Source organism: Leptodactylus fuscus, chromosome 1, assembly GCF_031893055.1.
Source record: "Leptodactylus fuscus isolate aLepFus1 chromosome 1, aLepFus1.hap2, whole genome shotgun sequence".
NCBI lineage: Eukaryota > Metazoa > Chordata > Amphibia > Anura > Leptodactylidae > Leptodactylus > Leptodactylus fuscus.
In genome coordinates, this window is record NC_134265.1 from 234,687,802 (window position 1) to 234,706,031 (window position 18,230).

The window sequence follows — 18,230 nt, forward strand, 5'->3', positions numbered from 1 at the left end:
CCTTGAAACTGATGCACCCTGAGCCTGCAGGACAGCTTGAATTTCTTTGGAACCTATTTGGGGCTGTTTATCGACTTTCCAGACTATCCTGTGTTGCAACCTTTCATCAATTTTTCTCTTCCATCCACAACCAGGGACATTAGTTACAGTGCCATGAGTTGTAAACGTCTTGATTATGTTGCACACCAATGACAAAGGAACAATAAGATCTTTGGAAATTGAATTGTAACCTTGAGATTGTTGATATTTTTCCACAATTTTCATTCTCAAATCCTCGGACAGTTTTCTTCTCCTTTTTCTGTTCTCCATGTTTAGTGTGGCACACACGGACACATAGTGCAAAGATTCAACTTCTCTCCTATTTATCTGGTTTCAAGTGTAATTTTTATATTGCCCACACCTGTTACTTGCCACAGGTGGGTTTGAACAAGCAACACACACATGAAACAAAGGCTAAAAGGCTAAACTCTCCTGATGAACCCAGCATAATGTGTAATGCTGGGGGAAACGCGTAGAGAGACAGGTTACTTACTATCAGGGATTGCAGGAGCCATAGAGCAGAAGGCTGTAACAGCAGTAGCCGATGCTACATATGGGGCTGTGCGATTCCGACAGGTGTATGTAGGAATACAGACTAACGGACATCGTAATATCGTCTCTATTTAACCCCTATGTGTGTATATCACATTGCATCTTAGCAATAGTGGCCATACATGTATCGTTGTGGCTACTATACTAGAGGTTAGGAGAGGAGATGTAATAGTGCAAGGTGGACACAAGATACAATGTTACTCTTCCTTTGAAGAAAATAATAACTATTTACCAGTTGATGTATAATTGGGAACTATGAGTCTCCCTTAGAACAAATATAGCCAGATGAAATATACTACGGCTATGAAAACTAAGTGGGGGAACTAGTAGAGCTGTATCGCTGGCCTAATTATTGTTGGCCAAATATACAAAAATCATTATGATTTTTGTATATTTGCTGTCTATTTTTAAACGAAATATGGATTAAAAGTGAAGTTTTAAAGAGCACTCAAGTGTTGCGGACCCATCTATCCTACTCTATAACTATATTAGTTTATTCTCCTAAATATATTTCAGTATGTATAGTAAGTAGTAAAAAACTAGCAATACACTCACTGGAAGTGAGAATACATTTTTTATTCACTAACCTGATCACAAATCGATCAAATTGTGTATTTAAGTAAGTGATACCAACAGCTGGAACCCCTCATTATTTCCCTTAAACATTTTTTGGCATATGGGAAATTTGTGGTGTGAAAATCTCATTCTTTTTCACTACTAATACTTCTCTCTTACTAGAACTTTGCTAAAGAAATAATACACTGCACAGCATCAAGATAAACTCAAGTCTGATGCCAAGCATAATCTATGATGTTGTCTATACTAAGTTGTAACCACAATCTTACAAGATGCAAGCACTGTCTTATAAGAGAAATGAAACCTGTCAGGTGAAAAAAGTATCACACAAAAGATCAAAAAATATATATACGAAGGTCGGACACTAAAAAGACACAGTAAATTGGTAATATGTAAGATAAAAGTAATTCCGTAGAAGAGTGGGATGTGGAATGAGATAGTGGAAGTTTTCTATGTGAGCCACTTTCATTATATTCTACCAAAAGAATGTTTGTAGGAGGATGAAGAAAAGAGCTGTAGCCATAAATACTTATCGAATCCCACCATTACCATGGCACTTAATTTATACACATGTATGAGAGCCAATAACTCTGCATAATGTGTTTGACACTCCCACTATATGAACATTTATGGCATTACAAGACGTTTTCCCAGCAAGAACTTTTGAATGCAACATGGTACTTACAAGCCATAGAAAGGGAATTTACTACTTTAAGTGCATCCATTTCTCGGTTTCTGGTAGAACCCATTATGCTGGAAATAAACATAATGTAGTATATATCCTGGCTACCTACTAAATGCAGCCATCATCTAGAACAGCTCTGAGTCTGTAATCATATCACTGATATACATGATTGAATTAAGGCTTGTAAGCTCATTACTAGAATGACATATAGAGTGGCACACCAGCACTCTTCTATTATTCACTAAACCACAGCGCACTCTAGAAATATGACCATTAGCATACAGCAGATACAGTACAACTTGTGAGAGTCTGTGATTAATCATTGTGAACTACTTTCCTGTCCACATGATCCCTTCGGAGATATGGCGGCAAGCACACGGACCCCATTATAGGCTATGTAGTCCATGTGCTTTCACTGCACAGCACTTGCAATTGCGGTTGGTATTCCGTTCGGGGGGGGCGATCCCCATGCGGACTCCTTCGGATAGAATATCAACGCAGATGTGAACGAGGGGTCAGTGCAAAAGTTTCCTAAGTGGGTCCTCTACCCCCTACCCATGACCATTTGATCAATGTATTACATACAAAAAATGAAGTTATACTCAGCGAAAGGCTGAACTGTAACATCATAAGTAAACTGCACAATGTTCTGGGAAGCTAAAAAACATTCAAAATGGCAGGAATTTGAAATAAAAGCTACTGCGCCATTTTCTGAAATATTTTGGGGGTACTGCAGGGTATGATAAAAGGGCACAATTCAGGGCAAATAAATGTGAAATATGAAAGTGCAAGCTATAAAACCAAATAGTACGCTAGTACCAGATCTTGATACATGACTCATGTCACATGAGTGTCCCATTTCTCATAATGAAGGTGTCACTTTATGTAGTAATAACTTTAAAACAGTTCAACCAAATGATTTTGAGATTGTTTTATTTGTACAATGTTTTTGACACACATTGTACCTCATGTTAGTGGAAAACTTTGGTTGATATTTCTTGCATTTATTTATAATTAAAAAAAACAAAATTCACAATTTTTAATATCTGAAATGATCAACTTTTGAGACCGTCATACCACCCAAATTAGTTAACAAATATTATTTACCATATCTTTCATATTGTTGGCACAATCTTTTATAAAGGTTGTCTAGGATCAGTCATCAGTGTAAGATAGGCAGGGGTCAGACGCCAAAACCAATCAGCTGATGCGGCCACTGGAAGCCACATCCCAAGTGTATGCCCAAAACTTGCCCTTGTTCAAGTGAATGGGAGCAGGGCTGCAGTTCCAGGTACCACTGCTACTCTGTACAGAGCTCCAGAAACTGTAGCTGTGATACATGGAACTGCATACCTGCTCCCATTCACTTGAATAACAGCAGGGCTGTTTTTGGTTGTATATTTGGTATATGGCTTCCATATATATATTTATTTTTTTCCTTTTCATTCAAACCTAAAATGTACACATTCCCAAGGTCTATCGGTCCAGCACATTTTTTATTACGATTGGGCCACTCACCTGCAATACATTTCTTTCTCGTTCGCATCTCAGGCCTTTATGAATTTAGTGGAGATTGAGAAGTTGTGGCTCACTCCCGTGCACCCTAAATGCTTTCTTGTGGGTTCAACCCAACCCCCAAGACCACCCTCTCTCCATGTTAGGCCCCATATGCTTTACAAAAGCGATCTGGCTTGATTGCATTAAATTGTTCCCTCTTGCCTCACAGAATTCTTCCATGATCTCCTTTTTGTATAACCCGCTCCTCCCGAAGGGACTGTCGTCTCCTACGGTCCATGCTTGTTCTGGGGCTGGCCTCTTTGGACTAGTGGACATTGTTGACCTTGTGTCATTGCAGCTCAGGTCCTTTGAATACTTAACCACAACACTGCAACTCCGAGTCTGAGTGGTTCCATTACCGCCAAATAGTTCACTTTACTTTCTCATTATTCCACTCACTTAAGGATACGCCTCCTATGGCTTTTGAAAAGCTGTGTCGGTCAGGTACATCCATTAAAGGTCTGATCACTAAGATCTTCTATTTCTTATCCTCCCTTGAGGGCCGACCATACACCCTGGTCATAAAAGGTATATGACCCGATAAGCGGAGGATTTGGAAAGACAGATCTCATATGCTCAATGGCAGACTATTAGATAATGTCCAGCTAAATTCTCTATATGTGTAACATTTAAAGAAGGACAGTTTAAACTCCTGATGCATCGGTACCATAGGACAGCCCTCTTGCACTCTTTACATGCCACAATAACCTCAGTTTGCTGGAGGTGCAACTCGGCTGTGGGAACGCATACCACGTGTTTTGGAACTTTCCTCTGATAAGAGGTTTCTGGACTGGGGTCAAGTACATCGCCAGTAATCTTTTTCTACAGGAAGTCCCCCTTGACCATTTAACCCACCTACTTAACCTCCCGCCACAACGTGTGGAAAGGAATTCTCCAAACTCCTTCTAACACTGAAACTACAGCGTAGTATTTTAGATGTCAACAACCTTCCCATCACGATTTACATTGACTTTTTTTTTTTCATTTTAATTAATTTAACATCTGTTAAATAACACTTGTAACCCCAGTGAGAACATAATATGGTTTCAATTCATGGACTTGTAAAATCTAAAGAACAGAAAACCCAAAGACATTTAATAAAATTCCATATACTTACAACTGCATATCTTTACACATATCCATAAATATCAATAGCATTTGTCCTGTTATTCATTTGACCACCGTCATAAATAGAAGATCCTTGTCGACAGCTGGGTGGAAGTGAGTATTTTTTTTCTGTTTGCCCAAAATATATCATGGAAAGTGGTTCCAAGGGTCATTTTTCATTTTTAGAGTTACAGAAAAGGAAAGTCATGCATGTTATCCATGAAATGCCGCGTTTAGCATTAGCCGCACATGTCAGTGAAGTTTTGTGGGACAGCTAAGAAGTCTTAACATAAGTTACTGAGACAACATTTACAGAGAGTCAGAAAGCTATGCTAGAGACGTAGATATAATTATAACTACAGATTTATAACTAGCACATTCACCGTTATTTTGATGAAAAGCCTCTACAACCTAACAAGTCAAGAATGGTAGGAATCTTCTTACCCATGAACACTCTATTTGGGAGCACTGCACTGGGTGGCACAGGACTTTCCCTCTGTCACACAAACAGAATTCACAGAGACTTCCATTCCAGAGCTCTCCATGGTACTTGATGGACCCATCAACCATACAACTGTCTTTAGAGGACACACACTCTTCACAGCAATGACCATGGCGCTTGATTTTGCTGAGACCCTACAAAGAAAAAAATAACACAATTTATAACTATTGCAGTCTTCTTTAAAGCGATGCTATCATTGGATACCCCTTTTTTCTGACTAGCACGTAGGAATAGCCTTAAGAAAGGCTATTCTTCTCCTACTTTTAGAAGTGTTCTCCGTTCCATAGAAATCCGGGTTTTCTTCGGTATGCAAATGAGTTCTCTCGCAGCACTGGGGTGGTACCCAAAGCTCAAACAGCACTGGGGTTTTCCCCAATGCTATGAGAGAAATGTCCTGCAACGCCTCTATCTTCTTCTGGAACACCCTCTCCCTGTGTCTTCTTCCGTCCTGGGTTTCAATCTTCTAGGCATGCACAGTCGGCTCTGCCATCGGGCCTCAGGCAGAGCCGACTGCACATGCCAGCGGCCGCGATAAAATGGGCGATTTTCTTGCGGCCGCCGGTATGCGCAGTCGTCTTTGCCTGAATGCATGCCTAGAAGATTGAAACCCAAGACAGAAGAAGACACAGGTAGAGGTGTTCCAGAAGAAGATAGAGGCGGCGCTATAGATTTCTCTCGCAGCATTAGAGACGCCTCCAGTGCTGCAAGCGAACTCATTTGCATACTGAAGAAAACCCGGATTTCTACCGAACAGTGGTGCAGAGAAGACTTCTAAAGGTAGGAGGAGAATAGCCTTTTCTAAGGCTATTCCTACGTGTTAGTAAGAAAAAAAAGGGTATTCAACGATAGGATCCCTTTAATTTAGTTCAGAGGTCATAATTTTTCTGAAACATCCCACCTACTCTGTTTGCCAGTGATTCTGTTGGGGTCTGGGGTTGTTTACATTGTGTGATATGTTTGTTATTTTGTATTTTGTGTTAATGAAATTGATACAATTTTGATATGGTGGTTAGTTAAAGAGGACCTTTCACCACTTTTGGGCACATGCAGTGTTATATACTGCCAGAAAGCCGACAGTGCGCTGAATTCAGCGCACTGTCGGCTTTCCCGATCTGTGCCCGGTGTAAAGAGCTTACGGTGCCGGTACCGTAGTGCTCTATGGTCAGAAGGGCGTTTCTGACAGTCAGTCAGAGAGGTCCTTCTGCCTCGCGGCGCCTATCGCGCTGTGCTGTGGAGCAGGGAGGAACGCCCCCCTCCCTCTGCTGCTAATAGTCGTCTATGGACGAGCTGTGTGAGCAGAGGGAGGGGGCGTTCCTCCCGGCTCCACAACACAGCACGATTGGCGCCGCGAGGCAGAAGGACGTCTCTGGCTAATGGTCAGAAACGCCCTTCTGACCATAGAGCACTACGGTACCGGCACCGTTAGCTCTTTACACCGGGCACAGATCGGGAAAGCCGACAGTGCGCTGAATTCAGTGCACTGTCGGCTTTCTGGCAGTATATAACACTGCATGTGCCCAAAAGAGGTGAAAGGTCCTCTTTAAGGAAAAATCTTACAGAAAAACAGCTACAGTCATCTTATAGATCATCGATTCCCAACAGGGGTGCTGCGGAACCCAGAGGTGCCATGGAGACCCCCCAGGGGTGCCGTGAGAATCCAGAGCAGAAATGGTCACATGCCTCTATATAACTACATGGGCATCCTAAGCCAATGTAGATAAATAAAACAGTGCAGCTAGGCTTTAGTTTCCTGCTCTATTAACCAGGCATGAGACAGTGATGCCTGCTGAAGACCTGCTGCTTCGATCTGAAGAGGAGAAGGATCACAGATCTCCGAGGATGGGTAAGACACTGAGGAATATTATCACTTGTCTGGGGACCACTGGGGGACATTATTACTTGTTTAGAAGCTACTGGAGAATATTACTACTTGTCTGGGAGCCACTACAGAGTATTGCTACTTGGATGAGAGCCACTGCAGAGCATTATTAGTTGTCTGGGGGCTACTGGGGAGCTTTATGAGGTATCTGGGGGCCAGTGAAGAGTATTATTAGTTTATGGTGGCCATTGGAGGAAATTATTACTTGTCTAGGGGCAACTGAGGATATCATTACTTGCCTAGTGGCTACTGAAGAGCAGTACTACTTGCCTAGAGGCCACTGTGGTGCATTATTAGTTGTCTGGGGGCCACTGGAGAAAATTATTAAGGGGCTAGGGGCTAGTGGGGAGCATTATTAGGCGTCTGCGGGCCATTGTCAAGCATTGCTATGTACCTGGGAGCCACTAGCGAGTATGTACTGCGTGGTAGGCCACTGGGGAGTATAATTCTATGTGAGGCCACTAAGGAAGTTTGATGTTCATAAAATGTTTTGTATGCCCTCGGTGGAAAGTATTGGATGGTGTAGCTTTGAGGGTGCATTTACATGGTGCAGTTGTGATCCTGTTACAATTGCATCAAAACTGCAACAGAAAAATGGATGAAATAGAAAACATGATCGACACATTCTTCCATCATGTTTGCTTAATTTCCCACTGACAGGACTTTTCCTTACATCAGAAAAGTAAAACACATGACAGAAGAAAGATTCTGTCATGTATTTTTTTAATAGACATTAAATAACACTAGTGTGAACACCCCCAAGGAGTCAGTTTACTGTACCTCCATTTCCTCAAAATTCATACAATGGCAAAAAATTGTGGCATGATCCATCAGACTCTGTTATGTAGAGAAGTATATTCCCATAGAAACACGGCTTCCCAACTACACATAAGTGAGAATAAATAAAATAACGTACAGAATCTCAGCAAATCAAATCAAATGTAATATTACCTTTTCACAGGAAGAGGAGGGACACATTTTTGTATGGCACTTTGCTTCACCTCTATCACAAATACAGGTTGTACATGGATTTTTCTTCCATTGTGAGCCATGCTGAATAAACAGAAGACATATATAAATCACTAGGTGATTTTTTTTCCTGTTTTCTTTTTCAACCGATATTGAAAAACCAAACGTAGTACAAAATCCCCCCCACTACTACTATAATTCCTTATTGCCCTGTCATAGATTGTCAGCCAAAGTAACATAGATATAAAAACATTCTCATAGGAAACTATAGTATGGGTGCCTAAACGCTGTCTTTAGGGCACATACAGCTGAAAACTGCCAGTGTAGGCCTACAAGACTACAGCATACACTGACCGCAGAATGTGACCTCTGCCTTGATGCAGGTGTGATGATGGAATTTATCAGCGCCTGCAGTGATAGAAGGAGGACACTACTTACTGTATGTGCTCTTCATGGGAGTGCTGGTAAGTATCAGATTATACTGTGTGGGGGCCCACTGTGGAGCGTATAATACTGTGTGAGGGCCCACTGTGGAGGATATAATACCGTGTTGGGACGACTGTGGACTATATAATACTGTATGGGGTCCACTGTGGAGTATATAATACGGTGTGGTGACAAGTGCGGAGCATATAATACTGTGTTGGGACAACTGTGCAGCATAACTGTGGTCATAGACCAGACTCATTAGTAACATACCTATGACAAGCCTAGAAGTTGGCCTGCAATGAGGAGGCTTTTTTTTTTAACTTTGGGAGCCCCTGGAAGGTAGCAAATGTCTGCAATCAGAGTGGACTCTGATCGTGAGAATTAGCGCTGGTACTCTGTTGTACATTACAGCAGAGACATGAAAACTACAGGGGCCAGTCTACAGCAGAGGGGATGCCATCTTTAAAGACCCGGCATCCACCATCATGGTATAGCAGATGTCGGGAAGGGGTAAAAGTCCTTTAGGGAGCTGCGCAGTAGGCCTGAGCACAAGTCTAATGTCATAAGTAAGCACTTCAGGAGCATCAGTGCTAAGTTTAAATACCCAGCCCCAAGTTAGGATTAGAGGTCAGATGAAGAACAATGAATACAAGTAGGACTACAGATATTGAGATTCCTAACAGAAAAAATTTTTGGACAGTTTTTCAGTTTGTTGAACCCCTGCAACATCTGCCTTTCTAGCATACTCTATTTATAGACAGCCAAGTGGTCTAGTTGACCCTCCAGCCGTTTCAGTAGCACAACTTACATTTCCAGCATTCTGCTAACCGTTTTAACTTTTTTGAAATGTGTTGCTGCCATCAGTTTCTAAATGAGTTAGACTAGGGCTGCACAGTGATTGTAACTACGATCTCCATTGTGCAACTGAAGATAATCAGGTGCCATGTGATTCCTTCACAATGTTAGTAAACGTAGTACTGCGACTCTGAGGGAGCAGTGACAGTAAATACTTCTCGATTTTTTTTGCAACCGTTGCAGCATCCTCAGGGTTGCAGTGTGACTCTATTCAGTAACATTAGTTAGTTGCAGCCAAAATCACTCTGTAGCCCAAGGATTTTTTTTTTTCCAAATGAAATGTCTAACTTTAAATTTCTGAAATGTGTTCTGTTATGAATAGCATATAGTTATAGGACATTTCCAAATCATTGTATTCTTGTTTTCTTTTTACACAGCATCCCACCCTTTTTGTGAAATGACTACAAATTTCACAGTTGTAGTCCACTGAAATGCTAGGCAAGTATATATTGGGAGTCATTGACACCGCAAGATCGTCCAGCTTCATGACATACTAGATCTGGCTAGACAGCAATCAAGTACAAGCACATTCTGCCATTTTAGCATAAAACGTCTAATCCAAGGGTACCACTCCTGTGCTAAGAGGGGTATTCAAAGATAAAAATGTTGATGACGTATCCTAAGATCACAGAGAAAAACAGATTGTTCTGTTCTCTATGTAGTTGCTGAACTTAGGCATTGCATCTTATGCAAATGGACACTAGGTGCACTGGAGGAGGGTCTTCAGCTCCCTGGAGCACTGCTCTTGCCACTCAGACTGCCATCATCTTCTTCCTGTGCCACCTCGTGCAGTGAGAGTTGATACACTCAATTCTATGAAATTATTCATTCTCCTTGAGCAGCAAATACAGAGCTCGAGGGCACCAACTGCACCAGTGCACCAACTGCTTCTACTAAATATTACTCTATTATATATTAAATAATTACCTGTAGTTACAAACGTGACATACATAACAAGGTTGGCTCAGTTCAGACAAAGTGTTGTTTTTTTTTATATCTGTTTAGCTTAATGGATACAAAAAAAAAACCAGACACAAATGGCCATCTATTTTCAAAGATATAAAAAACAAACAAACAAACAAAAAAATTAATACATCCATTTACATAGAGATCAATGTTAAAAAAAACCAAAAACAACACATCAGTTTCTGTCTGTTTTTTGAATCGGAGAGACACAAAAACATAGCAAATAATACTTTTTAGTTCCATCCAAAAAACGGAAAGAAACTGTTACCTTAAAAAAAAAAAAAAAAAAAAAAAAAAAAAATCTCTATGTAAATGGGTGGCCATCCATTAATCTGCTAAATGGGTGTAAAAAACAGGATCTGAATGGAGCCATATATTGTTTGTCACTGTAAGGTTCCCTGTAACACTGTGCTGGTATTTGAAAATGCTTGGGGAGGGTTGTAATCTCCCTTTAAGGGGTTAAAAAACAGTACTGTCATTCATTTAGGTCAATTAATATATTGACCTAAAAAAACAGAGGTGTATTTATTCTTTAATGTTCCAGCAATATTATTAAGCGGAGCTGAGGTACAGTATGAGTCACCAAGGCAGAACACAGGTCTGTGAAATATTTTCCATTGGGAGGAATCAGCAAGAAATATGACCTTTATCAGCAAACTAGACCCAGGCCTTTGAAGATGTAAGGGCACTATGAATACCACACAGCCCCACCGCATTCCTATCTCTAGAACTGCAGCTTGCCAGGGATAGCACAGTTTCTCAAAAGACTGTCCCACTTGGCTAACCTCAAAACAACAATATTTCTAGTCATTGTTTTAGTAAATTAAGGATGACAGGATAGGACTGCTCTGTCCCAGTTTATGCATTTACAGTGATTGATCTATAAATCAAACACGCACAAACACAGAAGCTGCCAAACTTCAATTACAGGCTTAAGGGAAACAAGGACTTGAAAGTTTAATAGAAAGTTTTCCTAGAAAAAAAAAAAAGATGTTTAGTAGTTACTTATTTTCCTTTTTTTTTAGATGAAGTATATCCTTCATATGCCTCATATTAAGTGTTTTATACACACACATATATGCGTATCTACGCACTGTATAAATATAATATATATATATATATATATATATATATATATATATATTGTAAGCCGATGGCTGGTCAGGTAATGGAGGGGGGTACATCTCACCCAGTCTACTACGGTGGGTAAGATGAGAAAACTCCAGAAAGAACGTTTCTCAGCAGATAACTATTTTCTGCTGAGGGTTATTTCAGAGTTCTGGTTACTGGGATGGATTTTTAGGAATGGCAGGTAGGATTGGTAGTGGGACCTGTCATTCCACCTCCCCCTAACATTGGGGATGTTCCGGCACCGACTCAGCTGCAGAGAGTCTGCTCATCAAGGGAGGCTTAAGAAGTCAGCTCCAGCAGCAGACTGGGGGCATAGCTTGGCTGGAGAGCCAAAGGAAAAGTTCATATTTTGTAGCTGTGTCCTGAGTGATTCAACCGGCTTTTGATTTCTGTTATCCTAGGTGAGCTAACCTATTCTTATGTTTAGTTAGTGCCTAGCCGGGCAGGTATTTATTTTTTAATTGTTTCCTTTTGTTGTTGCACTGTGTTTTTGAGTGAAAATAAACTCTACCTTTGTTTTGGACTAAAGAAACTGCACTTTTGTGTCTATGCCACCCCACCTAGCAACCCCAGACCCTGATGATATATATGTTGTATGAGCCCCACATATGCATGAATAGCCTTCAAAAAGGCTATTCAGGTACCGCTAATGTTTTTAAAATAAAACCATAAAAACATATATGTAAATCATACCTATCGTGCACGCTGGGGAGTGATCCATGGTCCGACGTCATCTTCTGGCACTCCTACCTCTACCTCTTCTTTCGACAATGCCCTCCAGTCCTGGCTCTTCCCCAGCTTCATCGTCCTCTTCTTTCGGCGGGATTGGTTCAAATCTGGCTCGTGCGCAGTAGCGCTCCCTCTGGAGCTACTGCACACGCTCCGGCGCCATTTTTCTCAATGGCAATGCGCACGTGCCGGATTGGAACCAATCAGATTTGAACTAATCCCGTCGGAAGAAGAGGACGATGAAGCCGGAGAAGAGCCAGGACCGGAGGGCATTGCTGAAAGAAGAAGAAAGAAGAGGTAGGCGTGACAGAAGATGACGTCAGACCGTAAATCACCGCCCACCGTGCACGATAAATATAATTTACATATATATTTCTATTTTAAAACGGGGGGAGGATGAGTTTAAAATAACATTAGCGATGCCTGAATAGCCTTTTTAAATGCTATTCACGCATATGTGGGGCTCATACAGTATAATTTTGCTGATAGAGCCCCTTTAAGTTAAAGGAACCATCATTTCTGTCCAGCTGTCCAGGCCTGTTTCATGAGTTTTTTTTCATGAAATTCTGTTGAAGTGAAAAGCAATGTCTGACTTTCATTTGTTCATTTTCATTTAGATTTTTGTATTCATTATTACTTTTGTCAGATTCAAGTTATTTCTGTGACCGTTGTGGGTTTTTCTTTCATTAAACGAGGGGTACCAACAATTTTGTCCATGTGTGTAACAAGTAGGAGCATGCAGAAGGTAACAACGAAGCCGCAGATTTCCAACAATCCCATAAATTCTATCAAATGTAAATTGATAAAAACTGTTAAGTATTGTATTTCAAGCAATATATACTAATGTACACTTTGTTCTAGAGCTGTCCATACACAGCTCAGAAAGCAGTTAATGCTCATGCTGATGAGGAGTTTTGGCAGATATCTTGTAAGGCCAGATTAAACCTAGTTATAAAACATAAATCTCAGCTGAAATTGATGATTTGATGGTGTTTTATGCACCACAGAACAAACATTGTTACACTCAAGAGTCCAATAAATGACAATATATCACAATTTTTATCCACTGAATGTTTATTTTGTCATTTATGATAAATACAGAAGACAGCTGTTTGAACAGACATGCTTTGGACACCTGTCCTGCCTAAGGGGCACTAAGAGCACATATCCAATGTTTAGTGGACATGTTTGTTGTGGTATAGGGCCAAGTTGGAGTACTACAGTACACTGGGCAGCAGACTTAATTTAAGTGTATATGCAATTTATTTCATCTATTAATAATGTTAGCTACTTTAGAGAAGTCATATACTCCAGCATTTTAGATTATCATATATAAATAGAAAGGTATGTGTCCATAAATACCGAGCACAACCACCTAAATAAACTTCTGCTGAAGCAGGTCATCTCTGGTGAGGTCTCCACCTCTGGTTTTGTGTTCATGCCAGCCGTATATTACAATAGTAGATAATGTGAATAAAAAGAAGAGTTACCCCACAAAAGATTTACCTCATATGTCTTTCCAGATACAGCACATGACTTTGGAAGGCACTCAGGACAACACTTTCCAGGAACGACAGCCAACATTTCATCCTACAAATATAATCATGTTGCATATTGACCTGTCAGTCACAAAAAGGAAGAAATGCAGACTAATACAATTTTTTCAATCAACGACTGACTAGAAGGCCTGTGTGGACAAGTCTGGAGTAATATATTTCCTTTACTATACATGCGTTGTGAGGCAAAGCAAATTCCAAATACATCTTGTCACCCATTGTATTGAAGATACAGATCTAAAGTGACCCCACCACATTCATTTATCAAAGATAATGTATAGTATTTTCTATACACAGTCATCACCTAATCCACTTTCATAAGCTTATGGCGGAGATTCCTACATACTGGTAAAACTTTCTCCATTTAAAGTAAAGCTCCATTTCCTTGTAAGGTATCTGAACTAACTGTCAAGTGTACGCCAATGTGCCTATCATTGTGGCCATGGGAATGTGTATTCTACAAGTAAAGTGAACTAAAAAGCCAATTCTTGATTTCCTACCTCTTCCTCAACTGTTATGGGACATATTACCTTATCACATAGCAAAGGTAGACAATCAGCTGTTAGGCACTGCGTCACCCCATTCTTGCAGGTACATTTGGAACAGTGTCCCAGTTTCCATTCCTCTCCATCCTTCAACGTAAGGCCACCATTAAGAGAACAGGACTCTATAACATGCAACAACACAGCATGATAAATGCGTAGGATCTTATGAATTGAGCTGTCAATATCACATTGTCATTAGTAGACAAAGGCAAACAAAAACAGTCCTGGTTAATATGGCTGGTACTTTAGGGTCATGATGCAGTGCCTGCTGTCCATTGGTGACACAGACCACATGGTGCGACTTCAACCTGAAAAGGTCCCTATGGTAGATAACTGCAAATGGTGTTGTTTCCATTAAGGACAAGTTATCTACGGGGATAACATCCCTTGCATCGGCGACTCCTGGGTGACGTTCACCGTTTCAAGACTACGGGGCACGTAAGTGTTTTTTTTTGTCTCATTTTGGATTGCAAGCACTGCATTCATATTTTTTTGGGCTGTCTGTCCTTGTTTTGTACTATGGTAGATAAACATGTACTACATGAGCTGTCAGAGTATATAACTCAGCTATAAGGTATACTATTTATCATTCAATAACTTTCAGGTATATTTAGGTAACAAGATATACTTTCCAATAGCATTATATTAATACACACTTGGAGGTAATTACAAGACATCAGTAAATTTTAATACATAATAATGCAAAAGGTCTCAATCATCAAAATATAATGACCTGTTGCCCATAGCCACCCATCACAGTCTCTTTTTTAGACCAGCTCAACTGTATGCAGAACTCAAGACATACAGTATACTTGATAAATGGCTCAAAGTATACAGTAATGGAAAACTATATACATAAACATCAGCGAAATGTCTTTTGAATGAAGAAAAAACATCCCAATATGGTAATTTCTTTTGAATGTGATAAGTAATGTGAAAGACCATGTGGATTTTGTTTCTTAGGAAACTGACCTTAGCATGTTTGAGCATCTGGTATAGAGAATTAAACTGTGTACCCCATTGGGGCTGCAGCTACTGATGTAAGTGATTACAAAGTGTATAACACTGAAAAATATATATTTAATATGTAATAAAAATAATTAAGTTGGTGTGAAGACATTCTGGGCAAACTGTGCAGCATGCTGAGCTATATTGTCAGAAAACGTATCAGATCCCATCTGGAAAAAAAATGGTCTCTTGTTATAATAAATGGGTCTATCAGGCACTATTTGCATATGCCAATAATTCTGTTATTTTTGTTTATTCTGCTCCTAAACAACAGAAATAACACATGTGAATGAGCTTAGATAACTACATCTGAAAGATCTGTCCACATTTACTGCACATACGTCCTAGCTTGCTTCATTTTATTTACAACCAAAGCTATTTGTCAGCACAATTTCCCCACTTAGAAGCCAGGTCTGGATTATCAAGGGGAAAAAGTATACAGAATAGGTGACAGTTCCCTCCTCTATTTTAAAATCACTTCTGGTTTTGCTTCCAAAACAGCATCTAAAATCCTGAATGTGGAAAAACATCCATATTATGTGTCCTAATGTTGCTAGATGTGTTACTTGCATAGTCATGTAACCACTGCATACTGGCAGAGTGCTGTCCTTGTGTAGCAGCCAGGGGTAGAATGCAGCCTTAGGCCAGTTCACATCTACGTTCAGCAAATCCATTCGAAATCAGTGTCTGAAATCTTCAAAACTGATTTCAAGCTGTCCAGATTAAAACCCATTGATTTCAATGGGTTTTACAAGTAATCCGCATGTATCTGTTTGTGCCATTTCTGTCTGGTTTCAGCTTTTTTTGTGCGGAGAGAAAAGTAGAACTTGAAGGACTTTGTCTCAGTACTAAAAACAAGAATTGCAGACAGAACAGACAGCAACCAATCTGTTTTTGTTTTTTTAAACATTGAAGTCTATGGAGAACAGATTACAAACCGTTCCTGTCCGCATGAAAAATGTCTACCTGCAAGCAGCACTTTTCTCTCTGCATCTTTCATGCGTAAACCAATCGGACCCCATTATAGTCTATTGGGTCCGTGGGTTTCCTTAGGTAACTGCTTTTTATGCGGATTGGGTTTCCATTTGAGGGTCCCCAAGTGGATTTCCCAAACAGAAACCCATGCGCAGATGTGAACCGGACCTTAGCCATCTAAAAAAAACGGATTCAGGTATTTGTTTGGAATCCTTTTTGTACCAAACCGTTTTTCTCTTAAAACGGTTTGTAAGCGGATGGATACCAGACGCAGATGTGAACCCAGCCTCAGTTCGTATTCATACAGTCAGTGATTGGTTAGTGATTGACATCAGTGATTGTGCGCAAAATCCAGGGGCAGTTTGAAACCAAGAATGGGGGCAAATTTTTCAACTATACTCTGTGTTGTCTCCACTCTTGGCTTTGACTCGCAATTACTGATGCAAATCTTTGACCATGTGAATAAAGCTTTAGAGCTTTTGATGAATTACAAGACCACTCTGGAAACATCAAACTTAGGCCTTATTCACATGTTCACATTTCACACATGTATGGCGTCCACATTTTTCATGAATGCAATATGTACTCATTAATATCAATGAGGCCACAGATACAGACATGTGAGTGTGGTCTTACACTTTACGCTAGTTTACCCAATCTTTACCGCCATAAAGTAAGTAAAATGTTCTAAACCTATGTGACTACTTACGTTGGTGAATTAGTCCTTCACTGATGGGGAAAATCACTTTATCCTAACAGGTCCAGTTGTGAGTAATTAATGTTCCCCTGAACAATAAGCCCCAGGTACACCATACTGTAATGATGCTTTCATTAGATCCAATAGAAATAATACATGCCAAGCCCCATCACTTTCTTGTTGATAGTGAATGCCAGTAAGTGGCATCACACTAAGTGTACTTAATTGGATTCAGGGTCCCCTATGAACAATGGGGCTTTTTCCTCTGTCACTAATTACACGGAACTGTCAACGTAAACGGGCGACATGACTGCATAAGTGAGGTGAGAGAATAAATGAGTAAAATAAAACATTGCACTTAGTGTCTGCTACTTAGCATTCACTGGACAGATAGAGATGTGAGCTAGACATAAAGCTTTCAACACAGATCTTCAAACTCTACAGCTGCCGCTAAAGCTGGCCGCTTACCAGGAGATGAAATTTATCTCGGTAAACATACTGTTTTATTGTATGGAATGATAAGATTACTTCATTTCTTTAAGATTAAGTATCTAAGTTATGTGATACACGCAATTAAAATAAGTAGTCAGCAAAATTTGAAATAATGTAAAAGTACCCTGGGGAAGATTTTACATCTTTTAATGCTCCTTGGAAACTCAGATTTATTGTATTATAACATGTACTCTACTATCCTAGGTAAGCAAGTACATATTCAGCATTGAGACAAACGTTCACCCAGCAGCTACACTACAGCTATTACTTATTACAATATGCAGTGGCGTGCAAAAATCTGAGCACCCCTAGTCAAATTTACTGACAGCCTGTCAGGAACACCCTTCTTCACAGTAGCATCTATTGCACTGTAATGTGAGAGGGGGCGTTCCTTACCTCATAGCGATGACGCTGAGCAGTGAGGAACGCCCCCCCCCCCCCCCCCCGGTACTCGTCTAATGACAATTACTGACAGGAGAGGGAGGAAGCCACACAATACTTTAATTCTATCTTAGTAGGTTAAAGGATGTTTGATGACATCATGACACAGGTCCTGTAACCTACTGGGATAGATGCCGGGACAAGGTAATAGGGCTTGGGGACAGCGGGCAGGGTAGAGAAGTTTCTCCTGTTCGCTGTCACTATGCAAGTGCCAGGAGGCAGGGGCTCGAACAGCAGGCGGCCCCTTCTTGGGTACAGTAGTGAAGCCAGCAATTGCTGGCTTCGCTACTGTTAAAAGATGGACTGTGGAGGAGGCAGCTCCTCTCCTCTCCATTTTCAGGCAGCACCGAGCACTGCCTATTAAAAAAAATCTGCAGCAGTAGCGGCTGCCACCGGGCCCTCTAATGTCCCGGGCCTGGTGGCAGCTGCAACCGCTGCTACCCCGGTACTTACGCCCCTGCAGCCAAGGTTCTATTATAACCTCATGACTCCATAGGACTTGTTATCAAAATGCATCAGGCTTGTTTACATGTTCTATTG

At 40.5% G+C, this 18,230-nt stretch overlaps 1 protein-coding gene across 2 annotated transcripts in view; it reads right to left on the reverse strand.

Moving 5' to 3' along the window:
* Nucleotides 1-18,230, reverse strand: part of FRAS1 (Fraser extracellular matrix complex subunit 1) — a 368,631-nt gene that overhangs the window by 199,628 nt on the left and 150,773 nt on the right. For both annotated transcript variants that reach the window (XM_075284507.1, XM_075284497.1), the window contains exons 6-9: nt 14,063-14,199; nt 13,483-13,566; nt 7,849-7,950; nt 4,961-5,152 (exon numbers count right to left, since the gene is read on the reverse strand). In XM_075284507.1, coding sequence (XP_075140608.1) covers nt 4,961-5,152; nt 7,849-7,950; nt 13,483-13,566; nt 14,063-14,199 — 515 coding nt within the window. The remainder of the gene's footprint in view (nt 1-4,960; nt 5,153-7,848; nt 7,951-13,482; nt 13,567-14,062; nt 14,200-18,230) is intronic.